Raw genomic sequence first — 13358 nt, 5'->3', positions numbered from 1 at the left:
TTTTAGTTTTCTTTAGGAAAATAAGGATCCTTTATAGTTCCATCCAGTCTTTCTATCTGTCTGTATATGTCACAGCCATTTTAAAAGTAAACTTAAGAGCATCCTATTATAAATGTGAAAGTGTGGATGTTTGAATGTTTGTTACTCAATCACGCAAAAACGGCTGAATGGATTTGGATGAAATTTGGAATGGAGATAGATTATACCCTGGATTAACACATAGGCTCCTTTTTAACCCGGAAAATCAAAGAGTTCCCGCGAGATTTAGAAAAATGTATTTACATTTTTCAAAATTTCAATTCCATTTTCCACGCAGACGAAGTCGCGGGCATCAGCTAGTAACTAATAACCAAGAAAATCTCGCGAGAAAACTTCTATGCCTGAGATAATTCTTGGCTCCTTATTAGGCGCACCCGAAACAGGGAGACCTTTTCAGTACCTACCTACGTAAAAATGAGAGACGCGTGCGGTTCTTACGGTGCATTGCGGCTGTAATCTACGATCAGCTTGGTAAAGATAAAAACAGACAAAAGCAACCATATCGGGTATACTTACTACTCTAACACTCATGATAGAGTTTCATCGTTTTAAAAAGTTCCCTTTGAAATTGAGTGCTTCAGAATTAATTAGTTGCAAGTTCGCTCAGTTACTTATTGGATTTTTGTTTCCAAGTTTGAAGTTAATTAGCTTTTGCATAATTGGTTTGCCTCTACGCGATTGTATCTAGGTACCTACTACCTGGGTATAAACTAAGATATTATAAAATTACTTACCACAATCACAAACATAACGATTAACCTAACTAACCTAACCTAGATCTTATTTGGAGTGGAAACTTGGATCCCATTTTTGAGGATTCCGCACCCGAAGCGTGCTAATGGGACCGTTAGTTCTTGTACGATGGTACGGAACCCTTCGTGTGCGGATCTGAATCACACTTGACCGATTTTTTAAGTTAATAACCTACCTAGAGTTTGTGATGAAATAATTGAATCATTTAAGGAAAAATTATGATAGCAAAGTCTTTTTGATAACAACTTTAAGAACTTTGATATACGATTATTATTATTTTAGCCCAGGTAGTTGCTGACTAATGTTCCCCTTTCCCTCCAACTAAGCGTTAAGCTTGTCCTAGGAGTAAGTGCGACAATAGTGCAACGGGTGGGATTTGAACCGGCGGACCTTTCAGTTTTCATCCCGCTTCTTTAACTTTTGAGCTATCGAGGCTATAAAAATGTAATTAGTATGCTAAAAATAAACCACGGAGGACATTCGGCTCGCAGCGCACCACCGGCACCGCCATTATACTAAAGTAAATAGAGCGTCGTTTGAGTTGTTTTCAAGAAAGAAACCACTGGCTCTACTGGTGTGCGTTGCGCTTACCTTTGCACGGAAGTGCGGCGAGCGCGGCTAGTAAGAGCGCCGCGGCAGCCGGCGCGCACATCGCTCTTACATCCTCGATGACACTGCAACAAAAGAGAGATTTTTCTCAATACAAAAAACACACAGTCGAGCACATAGACACCTGTTACCGCTAAACAGAAATAAGTATATTAAAAATTTGAAGAAAACAAAAAGATTATTCAGGGTACCTTAGTAGGTAGGGGACCATGAGGGGTGAGAGTACAAAAAATTTGGCTAACCCATTTAGTGATACCTTGTTAAATAAGTATTATTAAAAGCACTATGAGGTTTCATACGAAATAATGACCGTCAATTTTTTTGCAATTACAATCATAAATACATAACTTTATCTAATGAGCGTGTCAAAGATTTAGTCCACATTTGGTCGCATGGAAGAATCATAAGAAAGACGTCAGTTGATATCGAGAAATTGCTTTGTTAGCGTCTTTGCGGTTTTTGCTGTTCCTTTCGCAGTATGCGATCACTATTATATTAATAAAATAGTAATCGCATACTAGGACGTTTGTTTTAGGGACGTGAGGTCTTATAACTATTTACAACTAGCTGCCCCGGCGAACTTCGTACCGCCTAACAGTCGATTCTTTTTCAGGATATTATTTAAATTTTTCTCTCCGTAAGAATCATCCCCGTACCTACTTCAAGGCATATTATGAAAAAAGAATTAGCGAAGTCGGTTAAGCTGTTCTCGTGATTTGCGATCAGCCACACATTCAGTGATAAATTTTTATATATATCTATGATTTTATAGATTAGGTAATGTTACAATATACTGGAAGGGACAGGGTGCAAATACTTTTCCCCTCACTCACTCGCGCCCCGTCAACTATAGTGGGAGAAGTTTCCAGGCGTTGTTACGCACGTGTTATAAAAGCAACGCACGCAACAGACCCCGTCTTTCGTTAAGTCTACCAGTATCTATTGGAGAGAAAACCTAACTACAAAAAATCATACTCCGAATTAGCAATCATCGCCCAGACGGCTAAATTAAAACACAAATTCCCCAAGGTTTTCCAAGTTTTTCCACTCGCGTTATGTCAATATCCATTAAAAAACAGTAGGAATATTAATTAAAAAATTTGCGCTCCAATTCTGGAGGCTATACAATTCAATTTGTGGTTTTCGTTATAAGTGAATATTGAGTTTGCCATCAAATAATTTATCGAGCGGAAGTTTTTAATTTAATTATTTACTTACCTACTCGCTGGTTTAGATGGTAACAAATAAATCTTTGGATAGCAACAAAGCGTCATTTACGCCAAAGTAAAATAGTGCGACATTGCGGCATGCCACATGGATGTATGGTAGAATAATTTGAAATGCAGCAAGCAGCAAGAATCTTCGGCAGACTGCCTTACCGTAAGAGACAGCGACAAAGTGGCATGCTACAAATGGAAACACTATTTTAGGGGTTGCAGCATTCAGCAATCAATTTTATGCCGAGATACAGATACTATTACGATACGACAGTCTGCCAATGACTCTTGCTACATTATCAATCATTGTAGCATGCAGCTCTATGGCATGCCTTAATGTTGCACTGTGATACTCTGGTGTAAAACAGCCTTGCCAAGAATATTAATAACTAGCTGATGCTCGCAATTTCGTACGCGTGGATTTAGGTTTTTAAAAATCCTGTGGGAACTCTTTGATTTCTCGGGATAAAAAGTAGCCTATGTGACTTTCCAGGCCTTTCACTATACCCATGCAAAAAATCACGTTGATCCGTTGCTCCGTTGCGACGTGATTGAAGGACCAACAAACCAACACTTAAACACACTTTCGCATTTATAATAAGGGTACTATGGCTGGATGGTAGGGATGGCTAATATCTCCTTTTCCCTTCAAATTAACCACGTGTGTAAGGAGGATAGCAATAGTGCAAGCTGTGGATTTGAACAGTAGGCTATTCGAATTTCAGTCCGCCGCGCTCATGGCCCTATTTGAGCTATTGAGGCATGTACATTTGCATAGAATAGGCGACGCAAGTTTTTACAATAAATTTTTGGAACCTATAAAAGATTCCAGCAGAAAACAAGTCAGTAAACAAGTGATCCGTATATAAAGTGCTAGTAAAAATCAAAACATTGGTGTTTGAACAGAAAAAATGTTATAATTCGCTAGAAGAAAGTGTAAATTCCTAGGAATAGTGTTATCTTGACATAATATCGTGTAAATAAAGTATAAAATCAAATAATAACTGTACACAGAAATCAATCTTCAAACTCAACATAAATACAATTTTCTACAAATGATAGTGCTTAAATTGTTATCTGAACCTGAATGAATATAAAACATATCCAAATGTGTGATTAAAATGGCGTAATTAAGAAATTAAAAGTGAAGTAATACAGAATTTCTTGTGTTGGTATAACGGTCAATCTAAAAAGAAGAAAATTACGCCATCTACCTAAATGCCGCAAAACTACGCGTAGAACGCAATACGACCATTAGCATGACACGCACTAAGTGCAACCTAAGTGATATATATTGACTTAATACACTTATAACCATTGATGCCAAGAGATGGCGCCTAAATATAAAACTAGCTGGCGTGACTAATCATTAATTATTGAGATAATAAAATAAAGAAATTTAATACAAAATTTTGGAAAAAATATACAAAAAAAAAAAAAAAAAAAAGTACCATCATTATAATATTGAAAATATATGTATATTTAAAAAAAAAACCAACACAAAACACTCGTCATTCCTGTAGCTCAGAAGACCAACACAATTTTCGTCACTTCTCAAACAGCTCCACTGGTGTAGCGGTGCACAGAGTGTAAATACTGTGTAAAGTGCCGGGTTCAAACCCCGACCACATCTTGTAAAAACACTTTTATCATTTTTTCCTTGTTTAATAAGACTATACTAGAATGGCTACCAGATCAAAACGAAGAACTGTCTGCTCAACATGCACACACACTATAAAAGTGAAAGAATACTTGGAATGTGCAGTTTGCAATAACACGTTTGACTTGAAGTGTGCAAGCATTACTTTAAAAAGGTATAATTCAATGTCAACCGATAAGAGACTCAAATGGAAATGTCATAAATGTAGGAAAAGTTCAACACAGGAAATAAAAAATCCACCTAATACTGAACAGCTATCACAAAACATCTCATTAGACAAAACTATTACCAACAGTTTATCCAGCAAAAACAATCTTACATTACATAACCAATCATTAGAAAATATAACATTTTGTAGCTCAATGGAAGACCTACACAATTCTTCATTAAAAGATGTCAGCACATGTAGTCTACCAGATCTTGCAACAGTAGAAAGCTCGGAAGTTTTAGATCTTAGACAGGACTTGGCAACCCTATCTGGGCAATTGGAAAGTGCTCATGAAGAAATTGAAAAACTTAATATAGAAAACTCAAAACTAAGAAAGTTAATTGAAGAAAATGAAAAACAAACAAAATTACTTAAAACCTTACTAAATGACGGAACCTCTTCAATCAACTCCACTCCGATACGAACAAAGAAAAAGAAATCTAAACGAACACCGTCAATGAAAACCTCTATACAAAACACGCCAACCTCCGACACTGAAAAAGAATATTTATGCACACCCATACGAATATCTGTGGATGAAACCTCAACGCTAATATCCCATAAACCAACAGAACAAATACCAATTAATTTGGAAACTACACCAGCAATATCACCAAAAACAGAAACAAATAAAAAACTGGCTCTAAAAAGTCAATCAGGCTCTACTAATACCCAAAAAAAAACAGGAAGGAAAATTTGTATAATAGGAAGTCAACAATGTAAAAATTTATCAACAGCGCTCATTCAGTCGAGAAGTAACAATCCCTATGAAAAATACACAATTGAAGCGTTCATTAAGCCTGATGCATCGACAGGGGATATCCTTAAATCCTGTGATTTGTATGATTTTTCCAGTAATGACAAATTAATCCTAACTGTAGGTGAAAATGACTGTGATCCAATTAAGATCTCATCTGACTTATATACAAAGATACATTCTCTACCACAAGTCCACATTATTGTAACTAGTGTAACCATCAATAGGCATTTGAATGAACAGAAACTTAATGACATGTTGCGATTAATATGTAACAGATTTCCTAATTGTACGTTTCTTAATCTGGATGAAAACATTTATCGAAATAACACGCTGTATTATAATATTTTTTGCCATAAAATAAATCTTATAATTGACCAAATAGACTATAATAACAAATTTTTAAATTTCAAAAAACGAAGATCCACAAATCGCTCTACAGTAAAAGGAACGATACCATATTATTTTAAAAAAGTGACTCATGACACTACTACAAAAATCAAAAATAGTCCAACTTTAACTTCAACTAAAGACGCGCCAAAGAAAGGAACAATTCCTTTCTATTTTAAGCCAATAAAAGCTGATGACAGTAAAAATGAAAAAAAACCGGTTTTTTCGCCCCTAAAATAAAAAATTCGACATGCACTTGTAAAGTCCTTCACCAAAATGTTGCTGGCTTTCTAGCAAAAAAAGATCTGATAGAAATCATGGTAGAAGATATGCAAGATCCAGATAAAATCGACATATTATGCTTCACGGAAACGTTCATTCCAAAAGGACATGAAAGTAATATAAAACTAAATGGTTATTTATTAGCATCAAATTACTGCAGAATAAAAAAAAAAAGGGGTGGTGTTTGTATTTTAACATCACAAGGGATAGGATCAAAAAATTTAGAGTACCTGCAGACTATAAGTGTACCTAAAGCATTTGAATGTTGTGGGATAGAAATAGTGGACAAAAATCTCTTTATCATCTGTGTCTACAGGACGCCTGATTCTGATGTTAGTATATTTTTTGAAAAGTTAAGGACTGTGCTTCAGAAATACTGTAAAAAGAATAAAAAAATTATCATAGCAGGTGATTTCAATATAAATACATTACATTGTAATAAAATCACTGAACAGTTACAGCAAATTGTACAAAATTTTAACTTTAAATTACATATTAATCTACCAACAAGAAATAACACATGCATTGATCATATAATGAGTAATATTAACGGTGCTGTCGGTTCATTACATAACTATGATATTTCTGATCATAACACAGCGCAACTTCTAAGTTTCGCAAGTGACAACATTAAAAATAAAATATCAATGTTCATGTACAAACGTGATTATAGTAACCATAATATTGATATATTCAAAAATTACCTAAGAAGCTTGTCCTTCAATGAAATCTATGAAGAGAAATTTTTTAATAAAGCATTCAATAAATTTCATTCCTTAGTAACTCTACTATATAGGCTTTGTTTTCCGAGAATAAAAATAAAAAATATGCAATTAAGTGGAAAACCGAAATGGATAACTAAAGGTATTCGAATAAGCTGTAAAACAAAAGAGTATTAAGATATACAATATATAAAAAAAAAGACTATGGCAATAAGACTAACTATTTGAAATATGCAAGAACATTAAAATATTGTATTGCCACAGCAAGAAAATTGACTAATACCCATTATATAGCAAACAGTAAAAATATGTGTTATGCCACGTGGAAAATTATAAAAAATGAAACGAAAAATGACATTAGTAATACCTGCATAGAATCAGTTATAGTAAATAATAATGAAATCACTAACACTAAAGATATAGCAAATAGTTTTAATGACTATTGGATAAACTTGACTAGTGACAGTGATAAATGCTTGATTAAACAAAAAATAAAATCAAATATAAATCAAAATAAAACTGGAAGTAGTTTCTTTCTCAATCCAGTAACTGAAAACGAAATATTAAAAATAATACAATTCTTGCGGAATACTAAAGCAGTAGGCTATGATGAAATACTCACACGAATTATTAAAACATGCAAAGATGAATTAGTACCAGTTATAACATACTTAGTCAATATGTCGTTTGAAAATGGTGAATTTCCAGATGCCCTAAAGTTATCTGTGGTCAAGCCACTACATAAAAAAGACGACAAAAAAAACCTGACTAACTACCGCCCAATCACACTTGTATCTATTTTTTCAAAAATCTTTGAGAAAGCAATGTATGGCCGTCTAACTAAATTTTTTACAAAAAATGATATAATAAATAAGCAACAATATGGCTTTCAAAAAAATAAGTCGACCACACTAGCTGCATTCAAACTGGTAAACAAAATAGCAAAAAATATAGATTCTAAAAAACCAACATGCGTAATATTCTTTGATATGAGCAAGGCCTTTGATTTTGTATCACACAGCATTTTGTTGGACAAACTAGAACAAAATGACATCAGAGGACCGGCTCTTAAATGGATGGAGTCTTATTTAAAAGATCGTAAGCAACGTGTAGAGATAAATTCTATCGACGAGAAGGCTACCATAATTCCCCAAAAATCAAACTTTAAAATAAATAAATACGGAGTGCCGCAAGGAAGCGTCCTCGGACCGTTATTATTCTTAATTTATATTAATGACCTACCTAGTGTAACTAAAAATGACTGTTATTTATTCGCTGACGACATATCTATAATCATGACATGTAGCAATAAAAATAATATTGGTAATTATGAAAATGACATTAACAATGAAATTAATACTGTGGTAAATTGGTTGCAGGATAATAACCTTCAAGTTAATATTAAAAAAACCTCCTTTATACAATTTAGCGTAGGTAACCGTTCTAATAACTACAACCTTAAGATAAACTATACAGATACCCAAATAGAAGAAGCTCAGCAGGTTAAATTTTTAGGAGTACTATTAGATAAAAATCTAAAGTGGAAAGAGCACGTCGACATAGTATGCAAAAAAATTCATAAATATGTTTATGTGTTATATAGATTACGCAAAACAGCATTGCCAAGTACGGTATTGGCAGCTTATCACGGCTATGTCGCATCAGTTCTTCGATATGGACTCATACTGTGGGGAAACTCTAGTGAGGCTTACAGAGCTTTCATAGCTCAAAAGAGATGCTTGAGAGCTATGACAGGAGCTTTTTACTTAGATTCATGTCAACCATTATTTAAAAAATTACGTATTCTCCCACTTCCGTGTATGTATATATATGAAATCTGTATCTTTGTGAAACAACATGATGATCTATTTACAAAAGCAAAAGATATTTATCCAAGGAATACAAGAAACGGTGATAGACTGGTGATTGAACATAGGTTTTACAGTGCATCTTACGGAAAATGTAGTTATGTCATGTGTATAAAAATATTTAATAAACTACCTCCAGGATTACGGGTATTACCCCTCCAACGATTTAAGAAGGATCTTTTTAAGTGGCTTATAGATAAATGTTTTTATTCAATCAATGAAATGTTGGCACAGTAGGTTAAGTTGACTATTATAATATATAATATATAGAATTAAACTTGACTTAGATTGTAAAAATAATTAAAATTTAATGAATTTAACTATGCTAATAATTATTAGAATTTTATTAATTGTGTTATAATAGAAAAAATTTTGCATGCCAGAAATGGCCGATTACATTGATTCTTACTTACCTTAAAAGGGTAGGTATTTAGGGCTACGCGGCTGCACCTGTCGCCGTTAGCGCAAACCTTCGCCCGCTCCACAAATAAAAGTAAAATTTTATCGGAAAAATCTTTTCTCCAGCACTAAAAGTGCCATTTTGAAAATATAACGGCAGAGAATGAATGTGTTACAAACTGCGGTTTCAGAAACGCATTTAGATGACAAAATATTGTTGGAAAGCGCGTGTCGATACGTAGAAAATGTCGCAAACTATGAAATTAACTCAAAAATAAGCTGATAGATACTTTATACATGTCTCACACCCGGCTTTACTCACGTGCTTAGTTAACGTTAGCCCGATTAGTTTCGAACCCTTCCCGGGTCCTTTTTCACAGGGACTCTATTCGTACACGCGTCGCTGCCCGCACAGCTCGCTGTGTGGGTGGCTGAGTTGTGATGCGCGAACTGAATCCCTGTGAAAAAGGACCCGGAAGGGTTCGAAACTAGTCGGTCTAACGTCGACTAAGCACGTGAGTACAGCTGGGTGTGAGACATGTATAGTGGAAATCACTCACAATAGTTTAAACGCTATGATAGATACTTATATTTTGTTCTAAAAAAAACTTACACACACAAGAATATAAAACCATAAACATGACACACGGACACGGCAAACCCAACATAAGGCTGATTTACAACAAAAGCTGGATTGCCCAGTTAGCCTAATTTTATTAATTTGTGTTTGCTGTTGTTTTTTTAAAGAAAATAAATTATAAAATATATTTATAATAAATACCCGTATTAAAAATATTGTCAAGCACATATAAACTTAATTTAGGACTTTCACGTCTTGTTACTTCTTTTTGTTCATACTTCCACTTAATTCCATTAAGACTCTTCCCGAATCCCTTCGAATTCGTGCCATAATAAGGGCTTATTACAACGTAAGAAGCTTTTAAGATAAAAGCCTACATTTTAATTCCAAAAATATTTTTCCGTTCCGTACCTATAGCAAATTTTTTTGAAGTGGCACGACTATAGAGAATGCTTAAGAATATAGATCTAACTCGGACAAAAGTTACTTGGAAATTCCGTCGGAAATAGGCACCGAGCCATTTGATTTATCGAGGTGGTACCAAGTACCAAGATAAAAGTTCAATTATTTAAAAAAAAATCCAGGTATGACTAATATTCCTCTTTCCCCTCCAAATAAGCATAAAGCCTGTGATAGTAGTAGATACGACAATAGATTTTGAGCCGGTAATATTTCAGGGAAAATTTTTGATCGATCAGTTGTTGGCTGAATTTGATGCCCCTTGTTTGCGAACATGTGTAAGAACCACTTAGGGCCACTATAAAGTCAACTGGTGCCCGTTTACACATCAAATATCACTTTCAGTTTCCTACTAAGTATACTGTGTTTGTTTAAGGCTTTTTACGCCCCTTAATTTAATCACAAAACTCTTGGAGCGCCACCATACACAGTCCTCCGCCTTCCTTAGCCACCTACCCACCACCTTCTTAAGGTCGTTCCGCACTGCGCATGCCGGCACGCGGTATATTCTATAGAACCCGTCGACTCCACTGGCCTTTTCCGACAACATAACCTGTCCCGTGGCCACTGCCCCTTCCACATATACATAATACTAATTATGATAAAACTTTAATTTGAAATGCCCTATTTATATTCAACTAGATGATGCTCGCGACTTCGTCCGCGTGGATTTAGGTTTTTCAAAAGTCCCGTGGGAACTCCGGGATATTTCCGGGAATTTTCTGGGATAAAAAGTAGCCTATGTCCTTCCCCGGGATATAAGCTAGCTCTGTAGGTACCAAATTTTATTAAAATCGGTTTAGCTGTTGGGCCGTGAAAAGCTAGCAGACAGACAGACCGATAAACAGACAGACAAACACACAGACACACTTTCGCATTTACAATATTAGTATGGATAGTATATTTGAATATAAATACATAATATGATCATTGTATGAACCCGTGATGTTTTATATATGTTCCCACCACCATCTCTTATTGAATGTACAGTATATTCGAAATGTATGCTAAACCATCATACGTGCCGACAAAAGACGCAGATACGAAAAACTAACAGAGCAACTTTACCACAGGCAATATATTCATGTTAAGTAAGCACTGGAGTTACCAACTCCTAACTAGGTGGGGAAGTATAACGTCACCGATCTCCCAAAAAGTAATTTAAGGCAAAGTTCAACAAAACCGATTTAATTAGAAATCTGCCGCGTCACACAATCAAAGTTTCGTACCGAAAAGCTTGAAGGCTTTATCATTGAAATAGGAAAGACGTGATGCCTCTACTCTAATTGGATGGCTCTCAATGGCGTGTACGTACCTACCTAAGTTACAGTCAAAAAACCATTGCCAAAGCTGTCATTTGTTTTTTGAATGTAGACTTTTTGAAGATAGATAGATAGATAGATAGATAGAAATACTTTATTGCACACAAAAAAATATTACATAACTATTACAGAAGCTAAAACTAAAAAATAATTGTATGCAAAGGCGGCCTTATTAGAAGACTAAGTATTCTGTGTATAGCATATGTATAGCGTCTCGTTGAAAGTTAGATCCTGGCTGATGTAATTTACTCATCTACAGGATAAGTTATTGTTTCAACAAATACAATTTTTAATGTTCTGAACTCAAAATAAAAAACAGAACATTTTTTATTGAATCGTCCCGATGTTTTAGGTGTTGTAAAAAAGGTTTATTATATAATTATTCAGTCGAGGCCATTTATGTCCTCTGTAATATTTTTTACAATATTATTCTATAAATAGATAATACCTCTCTAGATATTTTTGACTGGACTTCTTTTTGAAAATTGGTTGGTAGAGTCGGTCCCCTTTTTAGGAAGAGGATCGCAATTCAGCGTGATTTTTTAGTAGGTGTAATAAACAGTGTAATAACTGCGCGTGCAGTTTACAAGCGTAACGTTTTCTAGACAACCTTAAAAGCTTTTTATGAGCTGTTAATGTCTACAAGTTCTATTTGCCGTGAGAAAGTAAATTTAATCTTTTTCCTAAATGTCTGTTTGTGACAGCCATTTTTTATTCGGAATCTATTTTAATATTTAAATCATCGCCCAATTTAAGTAACTCTACTTATAAACCCTTTTATCTTTGTAAATGATTGATTGATTCTTAAGAACCAGTAAAACTTAGTTCTATAGATACGTAGGTACAACCTGAATTTGATGAGAGGGCGTGGTAACCTCAGTCTCTAGGGAATGGTTATAGGTATTCTCAGCAATTGTAAGGAACGTTACCTACTCTTCGAAACTTATGCAAATGCCAAAGTAATAACTTTTGTGTTGACATTTCAAATGAATGAATAATTATTATCTACCAAAATGTCGCGTATCTAGAAATTCGCCAGACTAAAACCGTAAGGTAAACTTTCACCATAATGTTTGAAGTGAAAACGCATTTATTTTACGCCGTAGCAATAACGTGCGACAATACAGCATGCCACTAATTGAAACATTAGTTTTGCGGCTTTACGCAGCATGCTGCCGCAGTCTTTTTTAAGTCGAGCCAACATTGTGCTGTGGAATTGTAAATTTACGGTATGTAGACGACTCTTATTGTTATATTATATGTAATTAATAATTATTGTACCATGCCAGCCCTGTGGCATGCTGCCATGTCGCACTTTGTTACAAAATATTTAATTTATTAATAGCATCGCTTCTTTTCAAGAATTAGTAACAGTTTAAACTTCATCAAATGGGATGGAAACAATAGCGTGCGATGGAAACAATACAAAAATTAAAATCAAACCTCTCTACAAATGCGTTTTGTAGAGAGGTTTGATATGTTATTATAATAATTTGATAATATTTTTAACGCATCTAGATGCTAGACTAGACAATAATAGAAAATGTATCTATCTACAACGTGCAGCCCTAGCATAATAAACTCTCTGTAAATCTATTAACAATAAAGTTTTTTTAAATTAAATTAAAATAAATAGCAACACTTTTTCCACGTTACTTGCACCGCCTTGTCGATAAAAAAGCCGCAACAAAAATTGTCGCACTGCACAATTATTGGCTGAAGTACTGTTTTTGACAAATATTTGGTCGCGATTGCAGCTTCGGGTCTCATGAAACTTAAGTTGTTAATAACTTACTGCAACTTTGTTGGCATAAAACTAAAGATCCAATATAAGTTGATCCTCAGAAGTTCAGAGCATAGCTTCCCGGATCGTGCTTTAAAAACCTTCTTTTTACATTGATTTATTCCGACATCGCACTGCGGATTGTTAGGTATACATAGGGTGTAACCAGAACGCTGGCAAAACGAAGACAGGTGATAGTACTGATAATTACTGGTATGATACCACAAAAAAACGCGAAAAAAAATCGTATAATTTTGTAAAAGTTTACGATATATTGCAAATAAAACATCTGACTGAACAACGAACGTTG

The 13358-nt window shown here is 34.6% G+C and overlaps 1 protein-coding gene across 1 annotated transcript in view; it reads right to left on the bottom strand.

The window, feature by feature from the left end:
- The window catches only part of LOC117996408 (uncharacterized), a 73011-nt gene that overhangs the window by 20593 nt on the left and 39060 nt on the right, over positions 1-13358 (bottom strand). Inside the window, exon 2 of the mRNA XM_034984464.2 lies at positions 1384-1466. Coding sequence (XP_034840355.1) covers positions 1384-1444 — 61 coding nt within the window. The 5' untranslated portion in view covers positions 1445-1466. The remainder of the gene's footprint in view (positions 1-1383; positions 1467-13358) is intronic.

Source organism: Maniola hyperantus, chromosome 3 (genome assembly GCF_902806685.2).
Source record: "Maniola hyperantus chromosome 3, iAphHyp1.2, whole genome shotgun sequence".
In the NCBI taxonomy this organism is placed as follows: domain Eukaryota; kingdom Metazoa; phylum Arthropoda; class Insecta; order Lepidoptera; family Nymphalidae; genus Maniola; species Maniola hyperantus.
Note: the sequence above shows the minus strand (reverse complement) of the source record. Positions and strands in the feature narration are given on the sequence as shown.